The following is an 11,920-nucleotide window of genomic DNA, read 5'->3' on the forward strand; positions in this document are numbered from 1 at the left end:
AGGACAAGTGCTTTGTTCCCCTTTGCTGGTGGTGAAGGAGTAGAAGCCTTTGTTGCTGTTTTTCCTTTTGCTTTAGTAGTTGCCGCTGCTGTTTTTCTTTTGCTTTTTGCTTCAGGAGCAGCAGCTGCTTTCTTTCCTTTGGTTTTTGCTGTTTTTTTAAACCAAAAGTTTTGTACACATTACATATTACACGCAGATAATAATATGTAGCACACATATCAATTTGAGATGCTAACATTACATATCAATAAGTACAAATTGCAGACAACATATTGATATGTAGTACAGATATAAATTGACACGCTTTAATATGTAATAGTTAAGCAGCACTACATTTCAAAATGTACTGCACATATAATATTTTGAGATGATATCATTACATATTAAATAACAGCACTACATTTCAATATGTAATGTGTACTACATATAACTTGTCACTATGAAGTACAAATTGAAGACAACATATTGATATGTAGTACACATATCAATTGACATACTAGATTTTAGTATGTATTAGTTAAACATCACTACATTTCAATATGTAACAATACATATTTCAGGTTTTGGAAATATTGCATGTCAATATAAAGTACAAATTAGGCTTTTGAATTGATTTACCTTCTTTCTAAGGAACCTTAGTCATACTTCTTGTTGTGGGAGATTTAGCAGGGGAGGGTTCTGTTGGTGAATCATCAGAAGATTTCCTTCTTATTTTCACTGGTGAAGGAGATTTAGCAGCAGGTGAGGATTCTGTTGGTGAATCATCAGAAGATTTCCTTCTTCTTTTCGCTGGTGAAGGAGATTTAGCAGCAGGTGAGGATTCTGTTGGTGAATCTTCCACAGATTTCCTTCTTCTTTTCGCTGGTGAAGGAGATTTAGCAGCAAGTGAGGATTTTGTTGGTGAATCTTCGACAGATTTCCTTCTTCTTTTCGCTGGTGAAGGAGATTTAGCAGCAGGTGAGGATTCTGTTGGTGAATCTTCGTCGGATTTCCTTCTTCTTTTCGCTGGTGTCGCTGGTGTAGAAGACACTTCAGTAATTTCTTTTGTAATCGTCCTCTTAATTTTCCTACTTGTACCCATTTCTTATTCAATTGAATTAGGTCAGGAATTGAAATAGAAGATGAAACTGATCAATTTTGATTTGAAACTGAAATAGGAGATGAAACCGAGATGTTTTGAATTAGGTCTGCTGTAGATTGAAAACTGTTTTTAAAGGGTAACCTAGTAATTTGAACTTCTTTTAAACTTTTTTGGACCAGCCACTAAATGATTTTTCACACTGGACTAGCCACTAAACCGGGTCGGTTTTAGTGGACTAAACAGGAAATTCCTCTTTTCTAACACGTATATAAACTTAAACCCTGCCCCCTCCAAATCCCAGCAAAACATTCACTTTTTGCGAAAAAATAGGGAGTTAACTAAAAAAAGGTAGTTAAATCTATATTATAAAAAGAAGTGGTGTATGTAGCCTTACAAATCCGGCCATCGATTTCGTCATCCTACGATGCGGATCGATTGGTTATATGTCTTATATAGACGTCCGTCCGATCTCTTGAGATTTAATTATTTTGGACGACATATTATGTCGTGGCCCGTACCAAAACTAATTTCAAGCAAGACATGGTTCTGAAATAGGCTCTGCCCGACCACAAAGGTAACGAGTCCTTATTAGTTAGCCTGACCTAACACGCCCAAGCTACCAAAAAAGAAAAAATAAAGCGTGAAAGCGCAAAACAAAAACGAGTGGGACTCGTTTGGTTTTTCTTTTTTGTGAGCAGTGTACAAACAGGAAGAAAAAATTAATTTCCTTTTGCAACGTGGTTAAGATTTGGACTTAGACTTTTCTTCTCAGGATTGATAGTTTTTTTATCCTTTTTCTTTTTTTTTGAAGCATCCTATTGATATTGAGCATCAATATTTGGGATATATAGTCGATCAGATACGGGCCATACGGCAACGTCAGATATTTGCGAGACTACGACAGGGCTGTGGGTCCTGGCTAATTAGACCGACCAACAAAATACTGAAATTCGCGTAAAGGACTACGGTCGGGGTTGTAGGCCCCGGTTAATTTGATCACATTAACAAAATACCAGAATTTGCGTAGGGGACTACAACTAATTTGACCCGACAAACAAAATACTGGAATTTGTGTAGGGGACCACGGCCGGGGCTGTAAGCCCCGACTAATTTGACCCCATCAACAAAATACCGGAATTTGCGCTACAGCCCCGACTAATTTGACACGACAAACAAAATACTGGAATTTGCGTAAGGGACCAAACAACAAAAAGAAAAGAAATAAAAAATGGTTGATCCCCGGCCGTAGGCCGAAATTTGCGTAGGGGACTACGGAAGGGGATGCAAGTCCCGGCTAATTTGGCCCGACCAACAAAATACCGGAATTTGCGTAGGGGATTACGGCTGGGGCTGCAAGCCCCGACTAATTTGCCCAGACCAACAAAATACAAGAATTTGCGTAGGGGACTACGGCCAGGGCCATCAGCCCCGACTAATTTGACACGACCAATAAAATACTAGAATTTGTGTAGGGGACCACGACCGGGGCTGTAGGCCCCGACTAATTTGACCCAACCAACAAAATACTGGAATTTGCATAGGGGACCACGGCCGGGGCTGTAAGCCCCGGCTAATTTGACACGATCAGAAAACACTAGGGTCGCAAGCCCCAAACAACAACAAAAAATCGAAAAAAGGTTGAGCCCCCCGTAGGCCGGGGTGATACCTAGTACTTTTATAATAAAACTGTTTTTCACTTTGTTTTTTACTTTATACGTGTCAAAAAAGGAAAAGGGACCGCCAGACGCCGTGTATAAATTTTTTTGGCCCGACCACATCGTATCCGCACCGCCAGACGCCGTGTATAAATTTATTTTGGAGTGCTATTAGTATTTTAGTGGATGCGCTATGGGGTAACCATCCTATCCCCAAAAAGAGTTACCAAACAAATAGTTTAAGTCAGCGTCTGACACTTTGATTACACATTTCAAGACACAAAAAGTAATGCTCTCATTCGATCACGATTCACATAATAAGTAAACAACAACCTCTCTGTTCTTCATCTTCTTCATTTCATTCTCTCTCAGAAACTCACAATTCAAAAGATGGATCAAAACCCAACAGTAGCAGAAGATTTAATCAAAGTCACAATTGAATCAAATGGGATAGGAATCATAACAATCAACAGACCAAAATCATTAAACTCATTAACAAGAGCAATGATAGTTGATTTAGCAAAATCAGTAAAGAGATTAAATGAAGATGAATCTGTTAAAGTAATTATATTAACAGGTTCAGGGAGAGCTTTTTGTTCAGGTGTTGATTTGACTGCTGCTGAAGATGTATTCAAAGGTGATGTAAAAGATAAAGAGACTGATCCTGTTTGTCAGATGGAGATTTGTAAGAAACCTATTATTGGTGCTATTAATGGATTCTCTGTTACTGCTGGTTTTGAGATTTCACTTGCTTGTGATATACTTATTGCTTCCAGAAATGCTAAATTCATGGATACTCATGCTAAGTAAGTGTTTCATGTATTAGTAGCTTGTTTAATTTAATTTGGTGGATTTAATCTTGTTTAGAATGAGTAATTTGAGATTATTCTTGATAGAAATTTTTAGGGGAAATGTAATATATATGGGTGTTGATTACTTGATTTTGCTTAAGAGAAATTATATTAGCACACACCAAAATGTTGGTTGCAGACTTTGGATGGATAGGGTTAATCCTATTAACCAACCAAAACATAGAGTAGGGTGCTATAAGACAATTTGATAGATGATAGCGTGAGTTCTGGAATACCTGTGCATTTATAAACATTATGGCTGTATGTTGTGTTTGTTTTCGTACTGAGTAGATTACCATCTCATTGCTGGTCCATTTCTGTTATGAATCCTTGTACACTGCAAAGTCCTTGTAAAGGTGGTTTAAAATCTACCAGAATATGTGTGCCTACACTTGGATCAGGGCTTTTGCTAGAGCAAGACTTCGTACATTGACAATATGGTGTCAAAGTGGAGATGGTGATGGTAGAGATGTGTGACAGGTCATGCCACACTTCATATGTTTGCTTGAGTAGGTCTCTCAATTACTTGACTCTTCAGGATATGTTTTATACAGTGAGGGGTGTCATTGAAAGTTGAAGCATACTATCATAAACTACTTAAGTGAGGTCTTTGCTTGACTCTTCGGGATGTGTTTTAGGTTAAACTGTTATATTAAAAGTTAAGTTTAGACAACCACGCAATCACATTTATTTTTTTGGTTGAGTTGAACCACTTACTTGGTTATACCAATGCGAAGACATGATTCATAACTTACAAGGTTGAAAATGGAGTTCTTGTATAATGCAGATTTGGGATATTTCCATCATGGGGACTTTCTCAGAAGCTTTCACGGATGATTGGACCAAACAGAGCTCGAGAATATTCATTAACAGCAATGCCTATAACCGCAGACATGGCTGAAAAATGGGGTCTTGTGAACCACGTTGTCGAACCACACGAATTAATGCAGAAAACCCGAGAAGTTGCTGAAGCGATCATTAGAAACAATCAGGAATTGGTAGTTAAGTACAAATCTGTTCTCAATGATGGCTTCAAATTGGACTTGGGTCATGGCCTTGCTCTAGAAAAGGTAATTAAGCTGACTTTTTGTACTAATGTTGTATGAAATTCTCTTAGGTTCAAGAAATAATTTTTAAAATGTCCAGGAGTTTGTGGGTATCGAGGTTAATGATGATTGTTAACTTGTTATGCATGTTTGTAGGAGAGAGGACACGAGTACTACAGTGGAATGACAAAGGAGCAATTCCAGAATATGCAGAAATTCATATCAGGTCGGAACAAGCCTACTTCCAAACTGTAATATGTTTGAAGAATGACTAGACCTTTTCCATTACGTTCAGCTGTAACAATAAATCTCTTAGGTTCTTTAAATATTTGGGAAATGAAAAGGTTTTACCAATAATGTTTACTGCAGCAGGATTCTGTATTTTCCTGTTTTAGAAATGATAATGTTTTAGTATCTTGGAAAAAACACTGTGTTTCTTGAATGTTTAACTTTGCCATTGTTTATCTTACTCCTATTCTTAAAGATTCTGGAGAACACTTTCCTTGTTTCATCACAAGAGATTTCGACGATATCATGAAATAAGAAACCACTATCTCTGTTTCAAGAAAAGTGATACTTTCACTTTCTCATTTTTGACTAAATTAGACCAAATTGAAACAATGAAAGTATCATTTTTCCTAAACGGAGGGAGTATTGTTAAAGGACATTTTTTTTAACTGTCCACAATGTGTACTGTGCTAGGCTTACAGTGACAACAATAGATTAGATCGAATTGCCACCAAAACCTGGCTTGACGTTTATTTAGCCTAGTTTAATCGGGGGCCATAACTTCTAATTGGGAGCCATACACTACAGGACAAAAAAGGTCACCCAATCCTAATTTGGGTCACCCCTTAAAAAAATATTTTCTAAATGGCAAAACTGCCCTTATATGATTAGTATTAGGAATTAATTAGTTTGATTAGTTTGATTAATTAGTCTGATTTTAGGAAAAAATTATGGAAAATGTGTTTTATGTGTTGAGAAGAAGAGGAGGAGTTTTTACAAGAAGGCTATTATTGGGGCGTGGCACTCCAATAGAGGGGTTTCACTTGGATTCTTAATGTCCAAAAAAGTAGTTATGGGATATCCTAACACATATACAAAATGTTTAGCATACCCTTTAACTAAAATAAAACTTAAAAACCGTAGAAGTGATTTTACGTCCAGGTTAGGATTAATTCCAACCGTAAAATTTTATTTGCATGTAGTTTAATGTCCAGGTTTGGATTAGTTTCCAACCGTAGAAGCTCATTTTACGTCCAGGTTTCTTTTAATTCCAACCGTAAAATCCGATTTTACGTCCAGTTTTCTTTTAATTCCAACCATAGAAGTGATTTTACGTCCAGGTTTAGTTGAATTCCAACCGTAATTTTCAATTTTACGTCTAGGTTTAGTTTACTAAATTTTCCTTTCGTCAACCTAGTCGTAAGTTTCAATTTTACGTCCATGTTCCTTTTAATTCTAACCGTAGAAATTGATTTTACATTCAGGTTTTGATTGATTCCAACCTTAGAAATTGGTTTTACGTCCAGGTTTGGATTGATTCTAACCGTAGAAATTAATTATTATCTAATTAAATTAAATAAAATTAAAATTAACTAAAGGGTTATTCGGTCATTACAAAATTATTTAAGATAAGGGGTTTTTGATATTACTTCTGAGTGACCCGTTTTTGTCATATTAGGTGACGCCCCTCTAATGGAATGTGACGTCCCAATAATAGCCTTCTTTTACAAATGGGTGATTCAAGTGGAGGGAATGAGATTGTGAAGCTTCAAATAACAACAATGATTGTGTTGATGGTAAGATTGTCTCAACTAATGATATGGGTTGGATGTTTGATGAGGAGATGTTGATAGAGGAAGGCATGAACAATGGTTGGAATGAAGATCCCATTGCTCAAGATGAAGGAACCAACACTCAAAATGAGGAACCCCAAGGCCAAAACAATCAGGTAAACTTCATATACTCTTCAAATTGTCTGAATGGTGCTCCAAGTGGCCGAATCATCCACACTATGGAACAACTCAGAGAAAGGGTCGTCATAGTCGGGGGGTGTATACCCAAACGACTCTCTGAGGTCATCAGTATATTGACACTACCAATAACGACTCAAACCTGCAACTTTTCCAAGTTATGAAAAATCGTTAGGGCAGTGTGCTAAACATTGATGACCCTTTTTAACTAGGTCACTTAGAGTCGTTTTGTTGTTTTGTTTACACATAGACGACTCTAAAACCAAAACAATCTGTAAAAAGTAACACTTAGGGTCGTCATACATGTAGTCATATGAAATGACGATCCTAGCTATCAATTACTAATTTCTTTTAGAGTCGTTAGTTTGATTAGTTATAAAAAGTAACGACCCTTGCACTAGATTCTCATAATTTTTGATTTCATAGAATCATTTCATTGAATCGTAAAAGGCATACATCTCGCATAGCGTTGCATTGAAGGAAATGAAATACAATAGATAATAAAGGTGCACTTATACACTTAATCATATATGGCGTAGTTATATCTAGTGTCTTCCAAGATAAAGTAGCAATCGTGGAGCTCAAACTTTTCCCCACGAAGCTCCTCATAATAGCGATACGCCTTCCCCAACTGAAAATGCAAATATACTTAGTTAGTATCGATCAAAGCTTTTTATAAGTTTTACCTCTTGTTCAAATACTTACTCTTACAACACTCAGCATATCCGGAAAGGCTTCCCAAACATCCTTAAGTTATCTTTTCAAAACATCACACTCGAATTGTATCTTATGGAAGGCGTTCCTTGACTTATTTCAAAGACCTTGAGTTGCAATTTCCGTCCAACGCCACAAAAACGATGAATACGCGGTTCCACCAAGCATCCGATGTTTCATCAATGTCTTTGTCTAAACTTTCAAAGTGGTTAGTGACTGTTTTCCAAGCTCTTGTAATGGCACAATTCTCTTCATTAGTGAATGGAGTCATGATGTTTCTCTTTTTTTTCTCTTAAATGGTAATTAAATGAGAAGGAGAATAGGAGGTTGATAATTAGGGTTTTGATATGGAATAGGTGAGATATGGGCCTCTATATATAGAATGGAGCGACCAAACTGCCTCAACCACATTTGGTTGAGTTAAATTCAAAAATAAATGCAACCACTAACATGAATCGTTAATCCGTAAAGATTAAAACCAAACGACTCTTCATATGTACCAGAGAACGACTCTTAGAGTCGTTATTTTATATGTATACAAGGTGACGATTCAAGGTGAAAACTGGGCAGAGTTGGTTATATCTATCAATGTAGAGTCATCACTTTATAAAAAAAGAGTCGTCATACGTCGAGAAAAGGGTCGTTTGTCTACAAAAAATCTTGGTGACGACTTAAAGAGTCGTTCACCTGTAAATTATGCTGACGACTGTCTGGGTAGTCATATTAACATCTTACAGAGTGACGACCCTATACTGATTTTGTTGTTCTTTTTATGTAGTTGGTTGTACGGGTGATCTCTCAACCTGAACCCCTCGACACTGTCGGCCCGGATACCTCCCAAGAATATATGACCGATTTGGTACGTTTTTATTGTTTGAGTCAATGTATATCCATACAAAAATTGTTTAATTAGTGTTTTATAATGAACGTGTTATTTGTTTAATGTAGACGTGGAAAACAAAGGCTGAGGTCAAGGAATGAATTATTTCCAAGGCAAAAGAGAATATGTGCGTAATTGTTCAAAGCAAACACGTTGATTGTAAGCAAATGGAGATGGTATGCGAGAGAGCGGGGGATAAGGAAGAAAGTCACAAAGGGAAGAACTACAAGTATGTGAAGAAGACGACGACGGCCTACAAAACTTCGTCGAAGAAGATAAAATGCCCCTTCAGGATTGTTTTCAAAAGGCATCCCGAAACTCTACTATGGTGGATGTATAGTATTCCGAATGGTCGTCACAACCATCCTCCACCTAGTACTCTTTTAGGGCACCCAGCATATGCCCGATTGAAACCACATCAAATGGAAAAGGCTCGGTAGATGAAGCGATGTAGGCCCCTTAATATTCTAAATGCAATAAAGGTGGAAGATAAGCCAAACTTGTCTATTCTTTCCATAATCTACGCTGCCAAAGCAACGATCAAGAGAACTGAATGGGATGGTAGATTAATTATGCAACAATCAGAGTGGTTGGCAGAAAAACTTAACTATGCCATGCAAACAAGGGTCGGTCCGGGCGACAAAGTGACTCATATTTTTCTTGCCCATCCTAGGATGATGGATTTGGCACAGTGCTTTTACCAGGTCTTGTTCATAGATTGCACCTATAAAACCAACAAGTATAACATGCTGTTGTTGAACGTGGCTAGTCATACTTCGGATAAGCAATCATTCACCGTTGCATGGTGCTTTATGGAAAAGGAAGAAATAGAAGACTATGTTTGGGCTTTGGAACAAGTTATGTTGATTTACCATGGAGAAGAGACACCGCAGGTTATATTTACGGATAGGGATTTTGCAGTCATGAGTGTCGTTCGTCAAGTTTTTCCCCTTGCTCAACATTTTCTTTGTACGTGGCACATCCAAAAGAATCTTTTTAGTAATTGCAAGAATCAAATCCAAAAGATCAAACCTGCAAAGGGTAATCAACGTTCCAAGGAGGAAGACGAGCGTCTTAGTAAACTTTCAAAAAAAGAGATACCGGAAGAGAAAAAGAAAGCCAAGGAAAAATTTGATGAAGAGGGGGATGTATGGGAGGATTTCTGCAAAGATTGGGACCTTTTGGCCCATTCGAAGACCGAAGTAAAGTACTATGCAAATTTCCAAAAGTTCATCGATGTTTGGAGTTCGGATTATAAGAAGGTGGTCGACTATTGCCAAGATACCTGGTTGAATCCTTGGAATGAGAAGTTTGTTTATGCATGGACCAATAAGTACAAACACTACCAAAATGAGTCCACCAGTATCGCAGAGCAGTCCCATGGACGTTTGAAGAAAATTCTTCGAGAAAACACTGGTGGGTTAGTTACGGTACAAGAAGTTATTCATGAGCACGCCCAGGATGATCTTAGCAAGATAGTGACTCATATGGAGTATAGTAAGGACCGTTTTTTGAAGCAATACCTGGAAGACAAACAATTGTTACGCGGGGTTTCGCACCAAGTGTCATGGTGGGCAATAAAGCATATGATGGCTGAACTTCACAGATTTCGAGCGAAAGCTTTAAGTGGAAAAGTGATGAACTATAATTGTACAACTGAGACGTGGCTTGGCCTCCCGTGTAGACATAAGCTTGGTGGTTACAAGTCGCTCATTCCTATTGAAGACATGTTCCTAATATCTACAAGTTTGAACTTTTTCTTCGGGTACTTAGGTCCCTTCTCGAAAAGCCCATTAGTCTTCTTGGAATTCCATCCAAACAAGTTCTTGGTCCATGTATAGATGTCTTCCCAACTAGGCCTTCTCTTGAACTTCTCACCGGTTGATTTTCCTTCGACCTGCAGCCCTAATATCTGTTCTGCGTCATCAGGAGTTATCGCCATCTCACCAAAAGGAAGTTGGAATGTGTCGACTTCAGCTTGATACCTTTCACAGAAACTAGATACTGCGACCTTGTCATACGCAATCACAGAGTTCACAACGGCATTGTACAAACCCGAGTTTTCAACCAAATCTCTAACTCTTGCACATTCACCTTCTAGCGGCCACAATTCCATTTTCTTGAAAGAAGATTGGTGCCGGAAAAGACGTGCGGCATCCTTATGATCCTACAAAACATAAACAAACACGTATTTAAAAAACAAAACATAAACAAGTTAACACCAACTAATCAAATAGCAAGCAAATTTGGGATTCTTACGATTGTCTCACTAATGCAATGAGCCCACGATCCAGGATATCCAAATAAAACTTTGCCCCCATCTCTAGGTTCTCCTCTAAGTTTATCACCTCGAAGAGGAGGCAACATCAAATGAGTAGCGGGAACGTGTCTCGCACTGGGTGCAATATCTGTTCCATCCTTCTTAACCCTCTTTACCGGCTTTTTCGCCTTTGCATTCTCTTTCTCATCCTCAGCAGTGGTTTTACCATCATCACCACCTTCATCCTTTTCATCATCATTACCTTCATTCTCTTCCTCCTCATCATCATTATCATCACCGCCATTATTACCTTTATGTTGTTCCTCCTCATTACCATCATCCTCATCATCACCACTACCATTACCTTCACCCTCTTCCTCCTCTTTTTGCTCTTCTTCTTGTTCCTCTTATTCTTCTTGAATCTCTTCTTCTTGTATCTCATGTTCTACACCCTGTTCCTCCTCTACTTGTTATTCTTCTTGTTCATCTTCTTCTTCAGCACTACTGTTAGCTGAAACAACAGGAGTGTCTGATTCTGACGAATCGGACAACTCATTACCTTTGTCTCTTGGTTCGGTGATAGAAAATGATAGCTCACTCGGCCTTCTTCCGCACAATGGACCGACATAAGTATTTATCGTTGCGGGGAGGTTTCGAAGGAGGAGTTATCGTGATTTCAACCTTGTCTTTCGTTTTCTTGTCACTACATTCCAAACACGAATTTTTTTTTTATAAGACATCAACTTTATCTCTATCAGTTAAAGAGTCGTCAATGATATGCTCTAACAAACTAACGACTCTTCATTACAAGCTAACGACTGTAATTTATAAGGTAACGACTCTTTGCAAAAATTGGACAGTGAGGATGATTTTGGTCCTTAAAGGGTCGTTAAAGATTAAACTTGGGTCGTCAAACAAGTAACTGCCGACCCTATAAAAGAGATGACGACTCTAGGGATTATAGATTACTGACGGAAGTTATGGCCCCCTTTCAATTAGTGAAGGGTCGTTAAAGATTAAACTTATTCCCTACATATATAACCAGGTCAACCCAGGTCAACGAAGAGAGGGGGAAAAGAACCCGTACTTCACTCAAGTACGGTAGTCCACGTGTTAATTTCGTGCTTATCTCAAATTTCACAACCGCTTAAGCCTGAATATCCTGCCATTTTGTCATTTTGCCGCTTGTTTCAGCATAGAAATATCTTTTAGGGTTTCAACTTTCAAATTTTGTTTCTGAACAAGGTCCTGGACGCTTGGGTTCCAATTCTTCCCTTATTAGCAGAGTTTGTGTTCAATCTTATCTACTTTCCGACCCCGTTCATCCTGCTCCGCCATTTCCGATTACTATCTCAGGTTTATACATGGAGCAAGGTAAGAGAAATAAAAACCCTCAATTGCATCACCATTATCAAATTACTTGTGATCTTAGTACCATGAAAATAAATAGAAGC

At 38.1% G+C, this 11,920-nt stretch overlaps 1 protein-coding gene across 1 annotated transcript; it reads left to right on the top strand.

Annotated features, from left to right (window-relative positions):
• Positions 1–2,999: 2,999 nt before the first annotated feature.
• LOC113299569 (probable enoyl-CoA hydratase 1, peroxisomal) lies at positions 3,000–5,116 on the top strand. The gene is made up of 3 exons (XM_026548605.1): positions 3,000–3,542; positions 4,375–4,657; positions 4,790–5,116. The coding sequence occupies exons 1-3, from the start codon at positions 3,127–3,129 to the stop codon at positions 4,886–4,888; spliced, it is 798 nt and encodes a 265-aa protein (XP_026404390.1). The 5' UTR covers positions 3,000–3,126; the 3' UTR covers positions 4,889–5,116.
• Positions 5,117–11,920: the final 6,804 nt, after the last annotated feature.

Source organism: Papaver somniferum, chromosome 7 (assembly GCF_003573695.1).
Source record: "Papaver somniferum cultivar HN1 chromosome 7, ASM357369v1, whole genome shotgun sequence".
In the NCBI taxonomy this organism is placed as follows: Eukaryota; Viridiplantae; Streptophyta; class Magnoliopsida; order Ranunculales; family Papaveraceae; genus Papaver; species Papaver somniferum.

Coding starts and splice junctions, on each gene's coding strand:
- LOC113299569 (XM_026548605.1), top strand. CDS start 3,127: ATGGATCAAAACCCAACAGTAGCAGAAGATTTAATCAAAGTCACAATT. Junction 3,543..4,374: donor TTCATGGATACTCATGCTAA/GTAAGTGTTTCA, acceptor TGTATAATGCAG/ATTTGGGATATTTCCATCAT. Junction 4,658..4,789: donor ATGGCCTTGCTCTAGAAAAG/GTAATTAAGCTG, acceptor GCATGTTTGTAG/GAGAGAGGACACGAGTACTA.